At 41.6% G+C, this 14,305-nt stretch overlaps 3 protein-coding genes across 9 annotated transcripts in view; 1 reads left to right on the top strand and 2 right to left on the bottom strand.

Annotated features, from left to right (window-relative positions):
* The first annotated feature begins 1,861 nt into the window (after positions 1-1,861).
* Positions 1,862-14,305, top strand: part of nav1b (neuron navigator 1b) — an 84,355-nt gene continuing 71,911 nt past the window's right edge. For 5 of the 7 annotated variants that reach the window (XM_056390832.1, XM_056390857.1, XM_056390849.1 and 2 more), the window contains exon 1: positions 1,863-2,319. The gene's annotated coding sequence lies outside the window, so the exon portion shown is untranslated. Of the gene's footprint in view, positions 2,320-14,305 lie in introns of all 7 variants that reach the window. The other 2 variants (XM_056390864.1, XM_056390824.1) reach the window with 2 other exon arrangements.
* Positions 2,308-4,345, bottom strand: LOC130178554 (troponin I, slow skeletal muscle-like). Its single transcript, XM_056390900.1, is given in 6 exon segments — positions 2,308-3,026; positions 3,301-3,477; positions 3,671-3,760; positions 3,898-4,029; positions 4,111-4,245; positions 4,247-4,345. Coding segments are annotated over 6 exon segments (723 nt in total). The 5' UTR covers positions 4,331-4,345; the 3' UTR covers positions 2,308-2,921.
* csrp1b (cysteine and glycine-rich protein 1b) lies at positions 9,414-13,170 on the bottom strand. The gene is made up of 6 exons (XM_056390913.1): positions 13,015-13,170; positions 11,918-12,027; positions 11,325-11,493; positions 10,999-11,128; positions 10,753-10,846; positions 9,414-10,028 (listed from the first exon to the last, which is right to left on the bottom strand). Exons 2-6 carry the CDS (start codon positions 12,024-12,026, stop codon positions 9,952-9,954), a joined length of 579 nt encoding a protein of 192 aa, XP_056246888.1. The 5' UTR covers position 12,027; positions 13,015-13,170; the 3' UTR covers positions 9,414-9,951.

Here is a 14,305-nt window from a genome sequence, read left to right as displayed (position 1 = left end):
CTGTTGTCCAGAACCATTCATGTCAAACAAAATGATGCACGAACAACACGAACCACATAATATAGACTAGATTAAAGTAAGTTTACCCTCCACTACAGACCTCCAGTCCAGACCTGATCAGAGTCCATGTTAATCCTCCTCACCTGCCCCCACTGGAAGAGAGGGAAAATGATGGAGATTATGTTTTTGGTAATACCCATAAATTAATTGTGGATCAGATAAGATAAGATAAGCCTTTATTGATCCCACACTGGGGAAATCCACTTACAGCAGCATAGAAAAAATTAGATAGAAGAAAAAAAAAACAAATATATAATATAACAATAGAATAAAGTAGAAAATAACAGCTCAACCATAAATAAGAAGGTATGTACAAGTACTTGCTTTTGTTGAGATTTGCAGAGATATTTACAAAGATATTTACATAATGTGCAAAACAGAGAAATAAGTTAAATCAGCTTTTGACTCATGGGAATTTGAATTAGATATCAGACAAATAAAACAAACATGACTTGAACTGAAAAAGCAGCTTCCTGAAATTCTCAATAAAAGCCAAATTTGCGCAAGAGAAGTGATGCATGTACTGTAGCTTTAGTATTTTAACTGGCCGTACAAACCAATCCTTCTCAGTACTGTTGAGTTGAGCTTTGGAGCCAATTTAAATGTTTCTCTTTGACAGACATAATTTGTTATATAAATGAGGGTAACACTGAATGCAGTGGTTTCTGAAATTTTTACTTGGTGTGAAGTACATGTGTTAAAAAATTAAAAATTGAAATGTGCCACTCCCATGGGTGCTCTTGCCCTGAGGGTGTACATGTGCCAGCTGGCAAACTGTGAATTTGGCATCTCCTCCCTGATGCCTTGTCATCTTTGTCTTGCAATTGCTGCTAAGGAGTCAGTTGGGTGTTTAATTGTTGACAGGAACAGTTTGGACAGTTCACCTGTCAGGTGTGCTTAGGTTGCCCTCTAGTGGTGAATGTGTGCACCTGGTGCGTATCACTAGGCCAGCCATGAGGGATAAAGAGCAAGAGAGCAAGGGAAAGGACAGGACAACCTGAGGACCAGGAGAGGAAGCGGGAAATGGTTAACAGATGATGAGGGGAGTGAGAAAGGAGTGAAAGGCTAAAGTTAGGAGCAGAGAGGAGGAAAATATGTGATGAAGAACCGGGAGGAGAGGATTGGAGAACAGGTGAGCAGAGGGCAGAAAGGAAAGTCTGGATTTAAAGAGTGAAGGAGAGAGTAGAAAGGGAGGAGTGAGAGAGAAAGAGAGGAAAGTTTGTAGGAGAGAAAAGGAAATAACATGTGAAAACTTGTGGAAAAAGCAGGTGTGGAGGAAGAGGGACAGGTATGTAGGTAGATTTGCCTCAATATTATTATTAACAGACTGGCCATCAGTGAGTAAATGTGTAATCTGTAAATATAAAACACCTTCCACAAATACAAATAATACATTTGTAAATTCACAAATTATCTTGCAAATATAAAACAGATGCATATAAACAAACAAATAAATAATACATATATATATATATATATAATACAATAAATAAAATCTGTGGTTACATTCAATTAATTTACAAATAAATGAAAAGCATTTGTGTATATCCCTCTGCCACTTATAGAAAACATGTGATCGTCTGCTGACGACGCCACTTCCGCTTTTGTTTACAATATGTGGCTCCGCCCCTGCATCCCTGTTACAGATACAAACACAATTTCTCTGAGCAAGTTGGACTTATTTTTATCATGGAAATATTTCCAATATATTATGAATATTGTATAAACATGAATTTAATTGTATAATTCAGGACACATACCACAAAATGTAATTTTCTATTTTCATATATGAATTTATTTTTTGGTATCTTAGTTTGCTTTGTAAATTTTTATTATTCATTCAAATACAGTTGTTAAATATATGAACATTTGGGCAGAGGGCCAAGTTTCCCTGCTGCACTCGCACGTGACAAACTTCCACTTGTTGCAGCACAAATCAAACGCACTGTTCGCAGTGAGGCGGACTGTTTAAGCTGCGGACCTGTCTGCCTCTCTGCTGAGGCTCTTTAACATGTAACGGTGGGACTGACTCAGTAACAGACCAGTGACGGTGTTTCAGTACAGATTTGTGGATCAGTGGCTCCCCGCTGCTGCTGCTGCTGCTGCTCAGAGACTCACAGCTTCGAGCTGCAGATTCCTGATACCCCGGGTCCCTGCTGCTGCTCCTGCTGCTGCCCCTGACAGACAGACTTCAACCACGGGATTTACTCCTCACTGAGATGCCAGGTATGGCTGCTCCTCCTCGCCAGGCTACAGCAGGTATGTAGCCTAGCCTGCTGTTTGTGCTAACCCGTGCTAGCTCTCCTGCTGCTCATGTATTGGCATCTGCTCGCTGCTGATTTCTGTTCACGTGCGGCTGTTTGCATGTCCTTGTAGAGACTTGTTTTGTACACAGAGGTGAAATGAGGCTGCAGTTGTCACATCCATCTTTGGTATTTTTGTGGAGACTATGTTGATACAGTATGTTGTTATTTCAGCATTATTTGCAGTTTTTGAGTTATCTGACCTGGATTACATTTTGCATGTATTATCCTGAAAGGCTTGTGGTTTGTGCTGCAGGACAAGCAATGCATAAAACTGCACATAAGCATGTGATCAATGTCAGAACAGCTGATTGATGAGTGTGAATGCAAAGCGGTCTCTCTTGCAATGTAAAAAAAAAGAGTCTTCATTTACTGCTTTATTTCAGTAATAATGAAACAAAACACACAGAAAATGTGAGTGTTACATGGAAAAGATACTGAATATGAAATACCAAAAAAAATGTGACCTTGTGAAGCATTAGTGTTTCTGTTTTGTGCTGTATTCGGCTCTTTGGACTGCAGGTGATGGTGTTTGATGGTGAAGGGCAGCTCTTTCATTCACTGGCTGTGGCCCTTTGCTGCATCAAACATCTTCTTGCGGCCCTCCATGCCCGACATGGCTTCCACATTCTTCCTCCAGTCGCTCACCTCCACAGTCTTCTCCTGCAGCACACACAGCACACAGTTTAGTTTAGTGTTCACCTTGGAGAGTCTCTGCTGTGCTGGTAGTCGTCTTCAGAGAAAAGGATCCTTTGCACACTTTAAAGCATCTAACTCCATCAGATGTTTGGTTTAACTACAGCTAAACACAATCTCATATTTTGACCCTTTGCACCAGTGGTTTCTTTTTTATTTTGGCAATTTAAGAAAGTTTTATTAATCTGTTTTACACCATGTCAGTCACCCACAGTTAGAACATCAGCGAAAGCACACCCACCTTCTCTGTGTCCTCCTTCTTGACTGATTTGAGGTTGGCCCGCAGATCCAAAGAGACCTTGTGTTTTGAGCCCAGCAGTGAGCGCAGTATGGCGTCAGCTGAAACCCTCACTCTTCTAAGGCTGGGTCTCTTAAACTTCCCTCGCAGGTCAAGTACCTTGATGTTGAGGTCTTTGATCTGTGGAGAAAGTAGAGCGTGAAGTGACTCAGTTTAACACTCGGTGCTCTTGTGGAGTCGGTCTGAAGCTGAACTTTAGAGGTTACGACACACGGCACTTGTTGGACTGCATCATTGTACGGCTGCGGCTTCGCAATATGTTTGTCTGTGCTGTTTTTTCTATTACAGTCTTTCTTAACTGGCCTTCTGTTACCTCTCTGGTGTTGTGCAAGACTTTGGCCTCAATATCGTACCGCTCCTCATCCACCACATCTATCTTGGCGTGCAGCTCTTCACATAACGTCTGCATAGAAAACAGGAGGGGTTAGAAGTTAATTTGACTGAAGTAACAGAGCTCCATGGCAGCATTATTTTGGTAAACATGAATCATTTCCAGAGTTTTACTTTGCAAATAGTGGAACAGTACGAGTAAAACCACACCCTCAGCTCTCCTAAGGACATGCTTCTGGTCTGTATCGGAGGAGATTTTTCTTCCAGGTACTTTGTCTTTTCTTCCTCTTTTTCTTCCATCTCCTGCTCCAGCTCCTCTTTAGCCTTGGCCACCATCAGGCTCTGAAACACCACGCACAGCGTCAATTCAAACTGTTAGATTCAATCTTATTCTGTCTGTGCACACGTGACCCGAGAACTCACCTTCAGCATGAGCTTGCGAGAAGCTGAGATTTTAGATTTCCTCTGCAAAAAGACGGGTTTTATTTATTTATTTATTTTTGTGTGACATTTTATCAGCCTGGTGATAATCTTGTTATTAATGCCTTTTATTAAATGAATAGATTATTAGAAATCTTACCTCCGGTCTGTGGGTGTAAAATAAAGAAAGAACATAATAGACACAGAAATGAAGCATTAACATTCAGTCGTAGATAAAAAACTTAATGAATTGTATCTGATAATTGATAATGGCCATGTTATCTTTAATTAAGTGTTTCTATGGATAAATCCCATTTGCTGTGTGAAACTGATACACTCATTTGGAAATGGAAAAAATAACAGAAACACAATACACTTACGCTTTCTCAGGCATCTTGGCTATTTCAATTCCCCCTGCAAGACAAAAATAAAACCTTTTGCCTCTGAAGTGCTCGACAGTGGGGACCACTTGGGTTCAGAGCCCCAGGGGTCTTTACTATGGTTTCCATTTTAGCTCCACTATTCATACATTCCACCACACACTCGACCGTATAGTGTTACCGGAATGGAAACGCACAGTATATATAGACATAGATTGATCTTGAAATGAATGGACGTGACTTTTCTCATGTTTTGTTTTTGTTTAGTTTCGTTTATCAGTCATCGTTACGTCTTCACACACAGAGCCAGCTGGACAGAGTCAGCCAGTCACCTCCCAGTGCAGATAGCACTCTCGCCTGCCAGAAAGCAAAGTGATGGCAGACAGGGAGACGCATGCAAGGCCCCCCCCCCCCCCAACACGACAGCTATTCCAGATAGATAACATTTCCCACTTTCACCCCCACTTTTCCCCTGGATAAAGACACAGATACAGGCAGGGTCCCCAATTCTGGGAACAAAGCTGAACTAATATTTGTTTTTAAGGATGCAGAGCTGACTTCATCAAGAAACTGGCGCCTTGATAAATATCAGAAAGATGAAAAAGGAAAAATTACTGATCAATCTTCTGATTGTTTTCTTGATTAATCATTTAGTCTACAAGATCAAACTGTTTGTTTAGTCTGGCTGAAATTTTCCGACCCAATGATTCAGTTTATAACATGAGACATAGAAAAACAGCAAATCAAAACAGCGTCGAAGCTGGAACTGGATTTTATACTTGAAAAATCGTTGTTAATGATTAATCGATTTATCAAACTAGTGGCCAGTTATTTTTCTATTCATCATTTAATTGACCCTTACAGCTCTAGATTGTAGCATGCCATGTCTCTGTATTACTTCATTAGGCAAATCAACACTATTGTATTTTTATATACATATATTTTTCTGTCTGGTTATTTATTAGTTTTTCACAAATGCAACTGTTGTCACAATGTTGCAATAGAAAAGTAGATGTACTGTGATAAGATTTGCTCCATGTTGCCCATTCATTGCTCTGCAGCTAAATGACCTGATCATATGACATTAAGAGTCATCATGGCTGTAAGAATCTTTAAACCTTTTATAATGTAATTAGAATCACAAAGAATAATCAGTTAGTTAATTGACAAAAAATTAACTTGCAGCTATTATGATGATTATGATGATTAATAGGCTCATTTCCACTATTTTAAGCAAAAGGTGTGAAATGCTGCAGAAATGTGACTATTTGCTGTTTCAGATGTTGTTTTCAAATCATCTAGAAAATGACACGAATATTTTATTTAATTTTAAACAAACTGATTAAATTACAAAAATAAAATCCAGTTCTTAGACCAGAGCAGCTGTAAGTACTAAAGTACACAGGTGACTTATTGTAACTTCATGTCTCAGAAGAAATAACCAGAGTTTTGTAGCTGTAGAGCCGCAGATGTCTGGTCTTACCTGTCTGTGATGATGCTGTGGATGCAGACGGACACAAAGTGATGCAGAGAAGAACGCAGCAGGATATTTATCTCCTGTTCCCCTTTGTCCCTCCTCTCTGTCACAAGGAGACTTAAATAGACACACACACACACACACACACGCACGAGAGGGGGGGTGGTCTGAGGATAGCAGTGATTGGGATGCTCGTGTTGTGTTGACAGATCGCTGCTCTCTGCTTCTTTTATAATAAAGTTAGTGAAGTTTAATGTGTGCCAGGACGGGATGAACATCATCCTTGTCAACTTTCACTTCACCAGTTTTCAGTCAGTTGTTAATCTGTCCTTCCTCTCTTGCGTGGCTGAATTATTTAAAACCCTTGGTAGGATCGCTTCTCCTTTCTCACAGACTGCTAAAGCCCCCTTTTGTTTTTCCCACAGCCAAATAGTTAGTCCTGTCACTGTGGATGATCTTCTGAGATTTTCTCTTGGCTACCGAGAGCTATGCTGGAAACCCCACCCACCCCCACCCCCACCCCCACCCACCCCCACCCCCACCCCACACCCCCACCCCACACCCCACACTGAGACTGCAGGGCCCCTTGGTCTGATTAGGATAATAGCTGCAGACAATGTTAAGCCGTGGTTTTAAGGCAGGAATGCAGTTTCCAGTGTACATTTGTCTAAGGCCTCACAACTAAACTTAGACAAATTGCAGCAACATGTGATGCTGCCACTCTTTGATAGAGGCCTGGATGTGCGCGCGCTCCCTTCGTATCGGGGTTTGTTTTCGCTTGTGTCTGCGGAATAAGATGTAAACACATGCAAGTGTGCTCAGTTCACTCATGCAAAGACAACAAATCCTTAAATTAATCCATGAAGTCACTTGTGTGTCTGGCCTGTGTTTGTCTTACAGATTTAGTTTTTTGCAGCAGTGGCATGAATTTAAAAGCCGAGTTTGAAAGTTGCTCATATACATAGAAACACTTCTTAATGACACAGCAGCTTTGATCTCCAAGGTAACCAAAGCAGTTGCCCGACCAGAAAGATGTTCCCTCACCGGGTGTTTTGATAATGGTGGCTATCTGACAGAGACATCAGTCTAAAATCTCCCATAGATGTTTGATTGGGCTGAAACCCGGGGGGCAGAGAAAACCAACCTGCCACTGTGGCTCAGGAGACGGAGGGGGTCGTCCACTAACCGGAAAGTCTCTGGTTTCATTTCGAAGTGTCCTTGGACTGGACAAGACATTGAACCCGCAAAATTTGCCCCAATGATGTATCATGGCTGTGTGAATGTGCATGTGTGGTAGAAAAGCGCTGTACTGCTGTGTAGGGGAAAAGTATGTGTGAAGGTGAAAGTGCTTTCAGTGGCTGATAAGACTAGAAAAGCGCCACGTGAGTCCAGTTTCATGGTTTTACTCTAAGCTGTCACTCGTCTGTATATTGCACACTAAGGGAAAATTACAATATCATTAACTCATATTAAACACATGCATTATATTGCTAACGTGTGTGGCTGCTGCAGCGTAACTAGCGAGCTATCAGCCTCATGAGAGCATAGTGACTCGCCACCAACCCTGCTGTTTATTACAGGTTTATATTTATTGAGAGTCACTATTCAGCTTTGCATCAAGAATGGGACTCTACCATGGGAAATACTGCTGCTGAAGAATCAGTCTCTGTAGTGAAATCAATCTGTGGATGTCTAAGATAATCACTGCTGCGCTGTTTGAGCAAAAGCGATTTTTCTTTCTTCTTGTTTCTTTTTTTTTATTTTTTATTAGTGGAGTTAGATTGTTAAATTTTGCAGGACTGTTCTTTTGCTCTCGCTGAGTCAGGACTTTAAACTCAGTGCTGCTGATTCGATTTATGACTCTGAGATCCGGGCTGTTGGCTAAGGGCAGCTGGTTATAATTCCACAGTATATATGGCAGCAGGATTAACAAAGTGCTGCGGGTGTTTGCTGGACTGTCTCTAGGAAACTGAGCGCTGACTCGTACATACAGATGCCAGGGGATTATATAGCAGTTTGCAGTACAGTAGTTTTCACATGTGAGACTTTGCTGTAAAGTGAATTATGGAAGTCACAAAAAAAATAAATTGTGTACCGAAATACGTAGCAACATCAGAAGCGTCGTGTCCCTGATTTCGGACAAAAGCAGGCTTCTCGTAGATGTATGTCATGCCAGATATGTAGCATGTGAATACAGACATGGTAGTATGAAAAATATCTTTGCTAGTTAATGAGCGAATTGGCTTAATTAGGAGGAACAGATTTTTCTTGTCAAGATAAGAACAGTACATAGTAGAAAACCTGATACTGATACCACAGATACAACATATGGAGATGATCTGATTAATTTGTCTTGCTGCATCTATTTGCATATTAATGATTTTTTATTTGAATAGAAACTACTCGTACTGTGAACATACGTGTTGTTTTGTCATGGATATCATGGCAGGACATAATTGATGAAGTGCCTCTTGTATTAGCTGTAGCTATAGCGCTAATAAAGCTATTACAGGTAACAATCTTCCAAACCATTACTGGCAGGTCAGAGCTGCTTACATTACCATCGACCCTGACGCAGCAGCATCCAGGACGTGTGTCCACACAGTGGGGTAATGCTACACAGTGGATGTTCATGATGTGGTAGTATTAAAATGCTTATTGGAAGTAACGCTGGGTTGCGACTGTCGGGGAGTAAGACAGGGAGCCGGACATGTCAGCGTTTACAGCTTATGTTAGATAAGTCAAACACACTGTATTTTTTTTTGTATTGTTTTGGAAAATCATCATGTCCTCAACAATCAGGCCTCTCTGCTGCCCTCTGCTGGGTAAAGAGCTTAAAAGACTTGCAGTAATCTGTGCATAGTGTTTTCACATACTGTAAATAGCAGGACATAAAGAGTCAAACATTATGTCCAGTTGAGGATGTCTACAAGGTCAGAGATGAAACACATTAATCGGTCTAACCACTTGAAAGCTCTGGAACAAGATCCAAGGTCTTTAGTGTAGTAATACTTTCATCTTTTCATCCTGGATTTCAGACCTCGTTGTGCTGCTGATGTGACTCTCACATGTTTTAGTCAGCGCCAAAGCAAACAGCTGCCCCCCCCCACCCCCCCACACACATACCCCCAACCCCAACCCCAACCCCACCCCCCCATCTCCACCACCACCACATCCACCACCACAGCTGCCTGACACTCCGGTCAGTGTGCCAACTCCTCGGCTCAGGCGGAGACGGGGCCGAGCACTGCGACTCCGTTGTTCACCACAACAGCTGGCACTTTGCTCTGCGCGAGGATGATTAGAAGCAATAACAAACACACCCAAGACCACATGAACACACTCAAACTGATTTCATCAGATCAGAGGGACAAAAAATGGAACAATCACAGTTGTTTAAAGCGTGCCAAGTGTTTCATCACAGGGGCATTAGAAGAAAAATTCCACTGTTTTTTGTTATTGTGATATTTATTGTGTGTCTCAGCGATAATGCATATTTTAAGACGGTATTTACAACATTTGGCATGTAAGGATGTAAGGAGGGCTTCATAGCTGTCAGTCTTGAAACATGTTGATCTTATTTTGTTCCCACTCACCGACACGGACTCTTTCAGCACTTGCTCAGTTCTGTTATTGCAATGTTAGTGTTTTATTCTTTACCCTTTTCCTCTAAAATGCTCGCTGTGAACTGCTCGGTTTAAAGATACACAATATGCACATCCAAACAGAGTTAGCTTTCGGTATGTTTTAAATGTTTAGCATGAAATCTTTTTGAACCTAGAAGATTATACACTAGATTCTAATGCAACACATTCAAAAAACAAAAAACAACAAAAAAGCTGTGTGTTTCTGTCGTTCCTCGTCGCCTGTAGCTGAAGTGAGAGAGCAGAGTGAAATAAGATAGTGACTGAAGGATCCTGGAAGTTGTGCTCTGATGTTATCGGAGCGCACCAGATATCGGTCTCACGTGGGCCGAGGCTTCGGGCTTTACTGGGAGTGAGCCAGAGCTCCCGCACCCTGACCAAAGCCAAACCCCTTGGGACCAAAGTTCTTCGCGTAGCAACCTGTGCATGAAATGACAGCGAGTGAGAAACACTGTGGATAAGTCAATCCTGAGTGAGAAAAAGAGTTTGTGCAGAGGTTAACCTTCAGTCGCAGATCCACAGAATCAGGAGAGTGACTGTTGCCAAAAGGCTCATTGAAACACAACTTGTACATATAGAAGACTTTTGTGTTTACTTTGATGTGTGCTTCTACTCTGTGATGTTCAAATTCAAATAAACGAATTGGCAGAAGGTCAGAGCGGCTTCTGAGCTGTTGGCCTCTGTCTTCAGTCATTTAGAACTGGTTCTGCTCTGCCAACTGAGGTAATGCTCAACCAGCGACTTCTGAAATGTATCATGCAAGTAAATAAAGCTGCATGTGGCACAGCTACTGTGAGTACTGCACTGCTAAATATTGCAATATTGCAATAATTCAGTTTAATTCAACAGGATGCATGTGTTTTAATGCATGAGTGAACTTCTGACATATCACTAGTGAAAAATACTCATTACAGTTCCATAAAGCTCAAACTGCTGTTATTTACAGTCCAAAACCCAAAGATATTGAATTTACTGTCACATATAAGACAAAAGAAAATCAACACATCCTCGAATGTTAGAAGTTGGATTTAGGGAAGGTTTGGCATTTTTGCAGGAAGAATGAATAACCGATTATCAAAATACTTCATTTTCTGTCCATCATGTAATCCGTAAATCGTATCAGCCCTGGTTGATTGACACAGACCTTTACAGTAGATCTCCCCGTCTCGATCAGCGACGGTCGTGGACTCAAGTCCTTTGCCACATTTGGCACAACGAAAGCATCCCTTATGCCAGGACTGAGGAGAGAGAGAGAGAGAGAGCAAAGAGAGAGAGAGAGAGAAAGAGAGAGAGAGCAAAGAGTTAGGTTCAGTTCAAATATATACAAAGAACTGATAAATCACCCACGTTTATTCTTAATTTAGAGGAAAATGTGTAGGCTCTCTCTTACGTTGCCTCCTCCGATAACCTTCTCCGCTGCGTATACTGTTCTGCCACATCGCGGACACACATCGGAGCCCCCTGCTTGCTGGGCAAACTTGGAGGCGTTGGGGTTGTTTGTGGGGCGATGAGGAGCTTGTCTGTACACACAAAAAAATCAGAGCTTTTAATATGGCGGTAATAGAGATATGTTTTTTTTACGTTTCATCCTTCATTTGAAGCGGTTTTGTAAATGAAAACATTATAAAGAATGTACATTTGACCTGGATCAACAGTGTATGTCTTTATACCCTTCACATCCGTTAATTTAACAGGAGGAAGAGATGTGTTGCTCACATTTCAGGCTTGATTCCAAGGCCCTCTCCCGTGTCCATACTCAGAGTGCCGGCTCCTCCTCCGAAGCCGTAGCCTTTTGGCCCGTATTTCTTGCCATAACACGATTTACAGTAGATCTCATCCACATGAACAGCCACTGTTGTGCTGTCTAAGTTCTTCTTGCAGACCACTTACAACAGAGAGAAGGGAGAAAAAATGTACAAATATGGTTAATCCCTTTTCCTATTTAGGCCATCAGTATCTACAGTGCTGCAAAATAAACAAAACTTGACTTTACCACAAACTACGCATGACGGTTTAGGAAAACGGCATGCTCACTGTGCGCTTAGCTGCTTCAGATAAATACTTTTCTGTGCTGGGGGGGGGGTGTATGTCTACCTTCCTCTGCCATATAAGGAAGACCAAGCCTTTGTCACGTTTCTGCTGGATCCAAATAAGGACTAAGATGTCTGAGCGAAAACCTACGGATGCTCACTTTCCTACCCTGATGCCAAATACTCCGCATTCCTCGCTGGCACTTCTCGTGATTTTACGAGTTATTGCAGGAGTCAGTGGACAAATAAAGCAGATTACCTGAGAACTGAAATACTTACTGCACAGAAAACAGGATTTATGCCAGCTCTTCCCCTCGCACTGCACTTCCTCAGCGAAGTAGACGGTTTTCTGGCAGCAGCCGCACTTGTTTCCTCCTCCGAAAGGCATCCTGTGAGCATACAGGAGAGCGGCTTGTGTATATTTGTCATTCCCTGTGTATTTAACGTTCAGTGTTGCTCCGCGGACAGAGACCATCTGCAGCACTTGAGGCTACATACAACAATACCTATAAAAGGAGAGGCACCAGTTTGCTATGATACACTGCTATTCCTTTGCCTCCTCTTGTCCCAGTGCGCTGGCATCAGTGGATATCTGAAGGACCTGATTGTAAAATGCAAAGTACCTGCTTAGATATGACTGAACCTCCTCACACAGGGAAAATGACATCAGAATACACTCTGTATGGACACCACACTAGTGTCTGCGTTTCAAAAGTTAAATGACTTTTTATGGCAAAAGCTCATGTAATGTTTGAGATACGTCAGCTGGTAGCTGTCATCCACACACACACACACACACACACACACACTCACACACTCACACACAGTTAGTAATCTACTAGTTCGCTTGGGATAAACAGGAAATTCCCTGCATTTTATTTTGTAATCGCATTTGAACAATCCTGACCTCAGATAAACCAACAGGCTGTGGGGCTGACCCGAAAAAGTTTTATGACCGTGGGTCCTTAAGTAGTCCTAAAATAAGCTTGTTTTCAGGACGGTGGTGACAGTGTGGATTGTGGTGACAGAAAAGTTTACTTGAAGGTGCTTTTTAAAATTTTTTTTAATACAAAACATATTCTTGGCAGAGCAAGTTGTTGTTTCCTATCTGACTCCTTTCCTGCGATCCGAGACAATAACAGGATATTTTCCAACTTTGAAGAAAAGGCCTCTTAACTGCATGTTAACCAGCAACACAGTTCAGGTATTAGACTGAAAGTAACTTTGTTTCTGACTGTCAAACCCAGAACTTCAGCACAAACTGCTGTTTCTTTTTTTTTTTTTGTCATTTCATCCTGGAAAAGACCAATGTGATCAATGTTTTACATCATGGTTTCCTGCGTCCTCGCAAACTACAATTTAAACCCGTCTCTTACCTGAACTGAGGTGAAGAGCTGCTCCTCTCTCTTTTGGCCGTTCAGTGATAACGGGGGAGACGAGTGAGTCGAGAGGAGACACTTGTCTGATGAAGAGAAGTGAGGGAGGCTGAGTGGAGAAGTGAGGGAGGAGTCGGGAGGAAAAGGAGGAAGATGGTGAGAGTGGGAGGGCAGGAGACTGAAAGAGACGGATATTATAAGCTATTATTTTGCCCTTCATGTGTCTGAAACTGCCCTACTTGGTGAAATAACAAAACAACCTGACAGAATTAAATGTGAGCAGCAGATGAATAGTAACTTGTTGGTGCTGTAGAGGAGCCCACACTGCTGAAGTTCTGCACGCCGGCGACCCTGAATGGTAACAAGAGGTAACTGTTTAGAGATTTGAGGACGTTATAATGCCAAGAATAACAGCAGTGAATCTACGAATGATTAATCCATTTATAGTATAAGTACCAGTACTACCTCTATTCAATAAGTGCAAGGAGATCAGGCAAAGAAGTGCAGGGAAAGTGCATAGTAAGTGTGAGGGTGTCAGGATTTTCTTTGTGCTGAGGAGTCTTCCATTATGTTTTAAAGTTTCATGTTTCATTTAAATTATGAATTAGTTCTGGAAACAACAATGCAACAGTCTTTCTCCTTTGCAGCAGTTTGGAAAATGAAGACTTCACCACATGCAGCTTCATATTACAATGAAATGAGAAAGCATTAGGAAAGCAGTACTTTTTAGTGTTGCCTCTGTAATCTAGTACACTGGATTTGAGATGTAACCATGACGATGCGGTTTAAGTGTTGACTTTTATCTTTAGTTGAAGGTGTCTACATCCACATTACATGAACAGTGTAGGAACTATACCACTTTATGTAGTCGTCTGATTTTAGGGAAAACAAATTAATTCTGCAAGTTAATAGAACTTGAAGCTGCTCTAATCAAAACTTTTATATTAACAAGAGATCACATGACTTAGTGACATGTAAAGGGGGGTTGGTTGGTTAGCGACTACCTGGTGAACACAGTGGCACATTTAGCAGCTAAAGAGCCGGACAATTCCCTCAGGAGTTGGTGGAGATCAAATCAGAGCAAAGAGGAAAGTAAATATTGGATTTAAATTCATCAAGTGGGTGAAAACACTACTCCACATGAATTCTATCAACCCAGAAGGTGTCATGTTTAAAGCTTTTTTTTTTTGTGCTGCCCCCATGTGGCCAAAAAATACATAAAAATCAGTTAATGCCGGTTTGAATGCAAATCCTATGATCCACAGCTGTCAACAGGCGCCAGATGTTGCTC

The sequence above is a fragment of the Seriola aureovittata genome, chromosome 2, assembly GCF_021018895.1.
Source record: "Seriola aureovittata isolate HTS-2021-v1 ecotype China chromosome 2, ASM2101889v1, whole genome shotgun sequence".
Taxonomy (NCBI): Eukaryota; Metazoa; Chordata; class Actinopteri; order Carangiformes; family Carangidae; genus Seriola; species Seriola aureovittata.
This window is presented reverse-complemented; position numbering and strand designations above follow the sequence as displayed.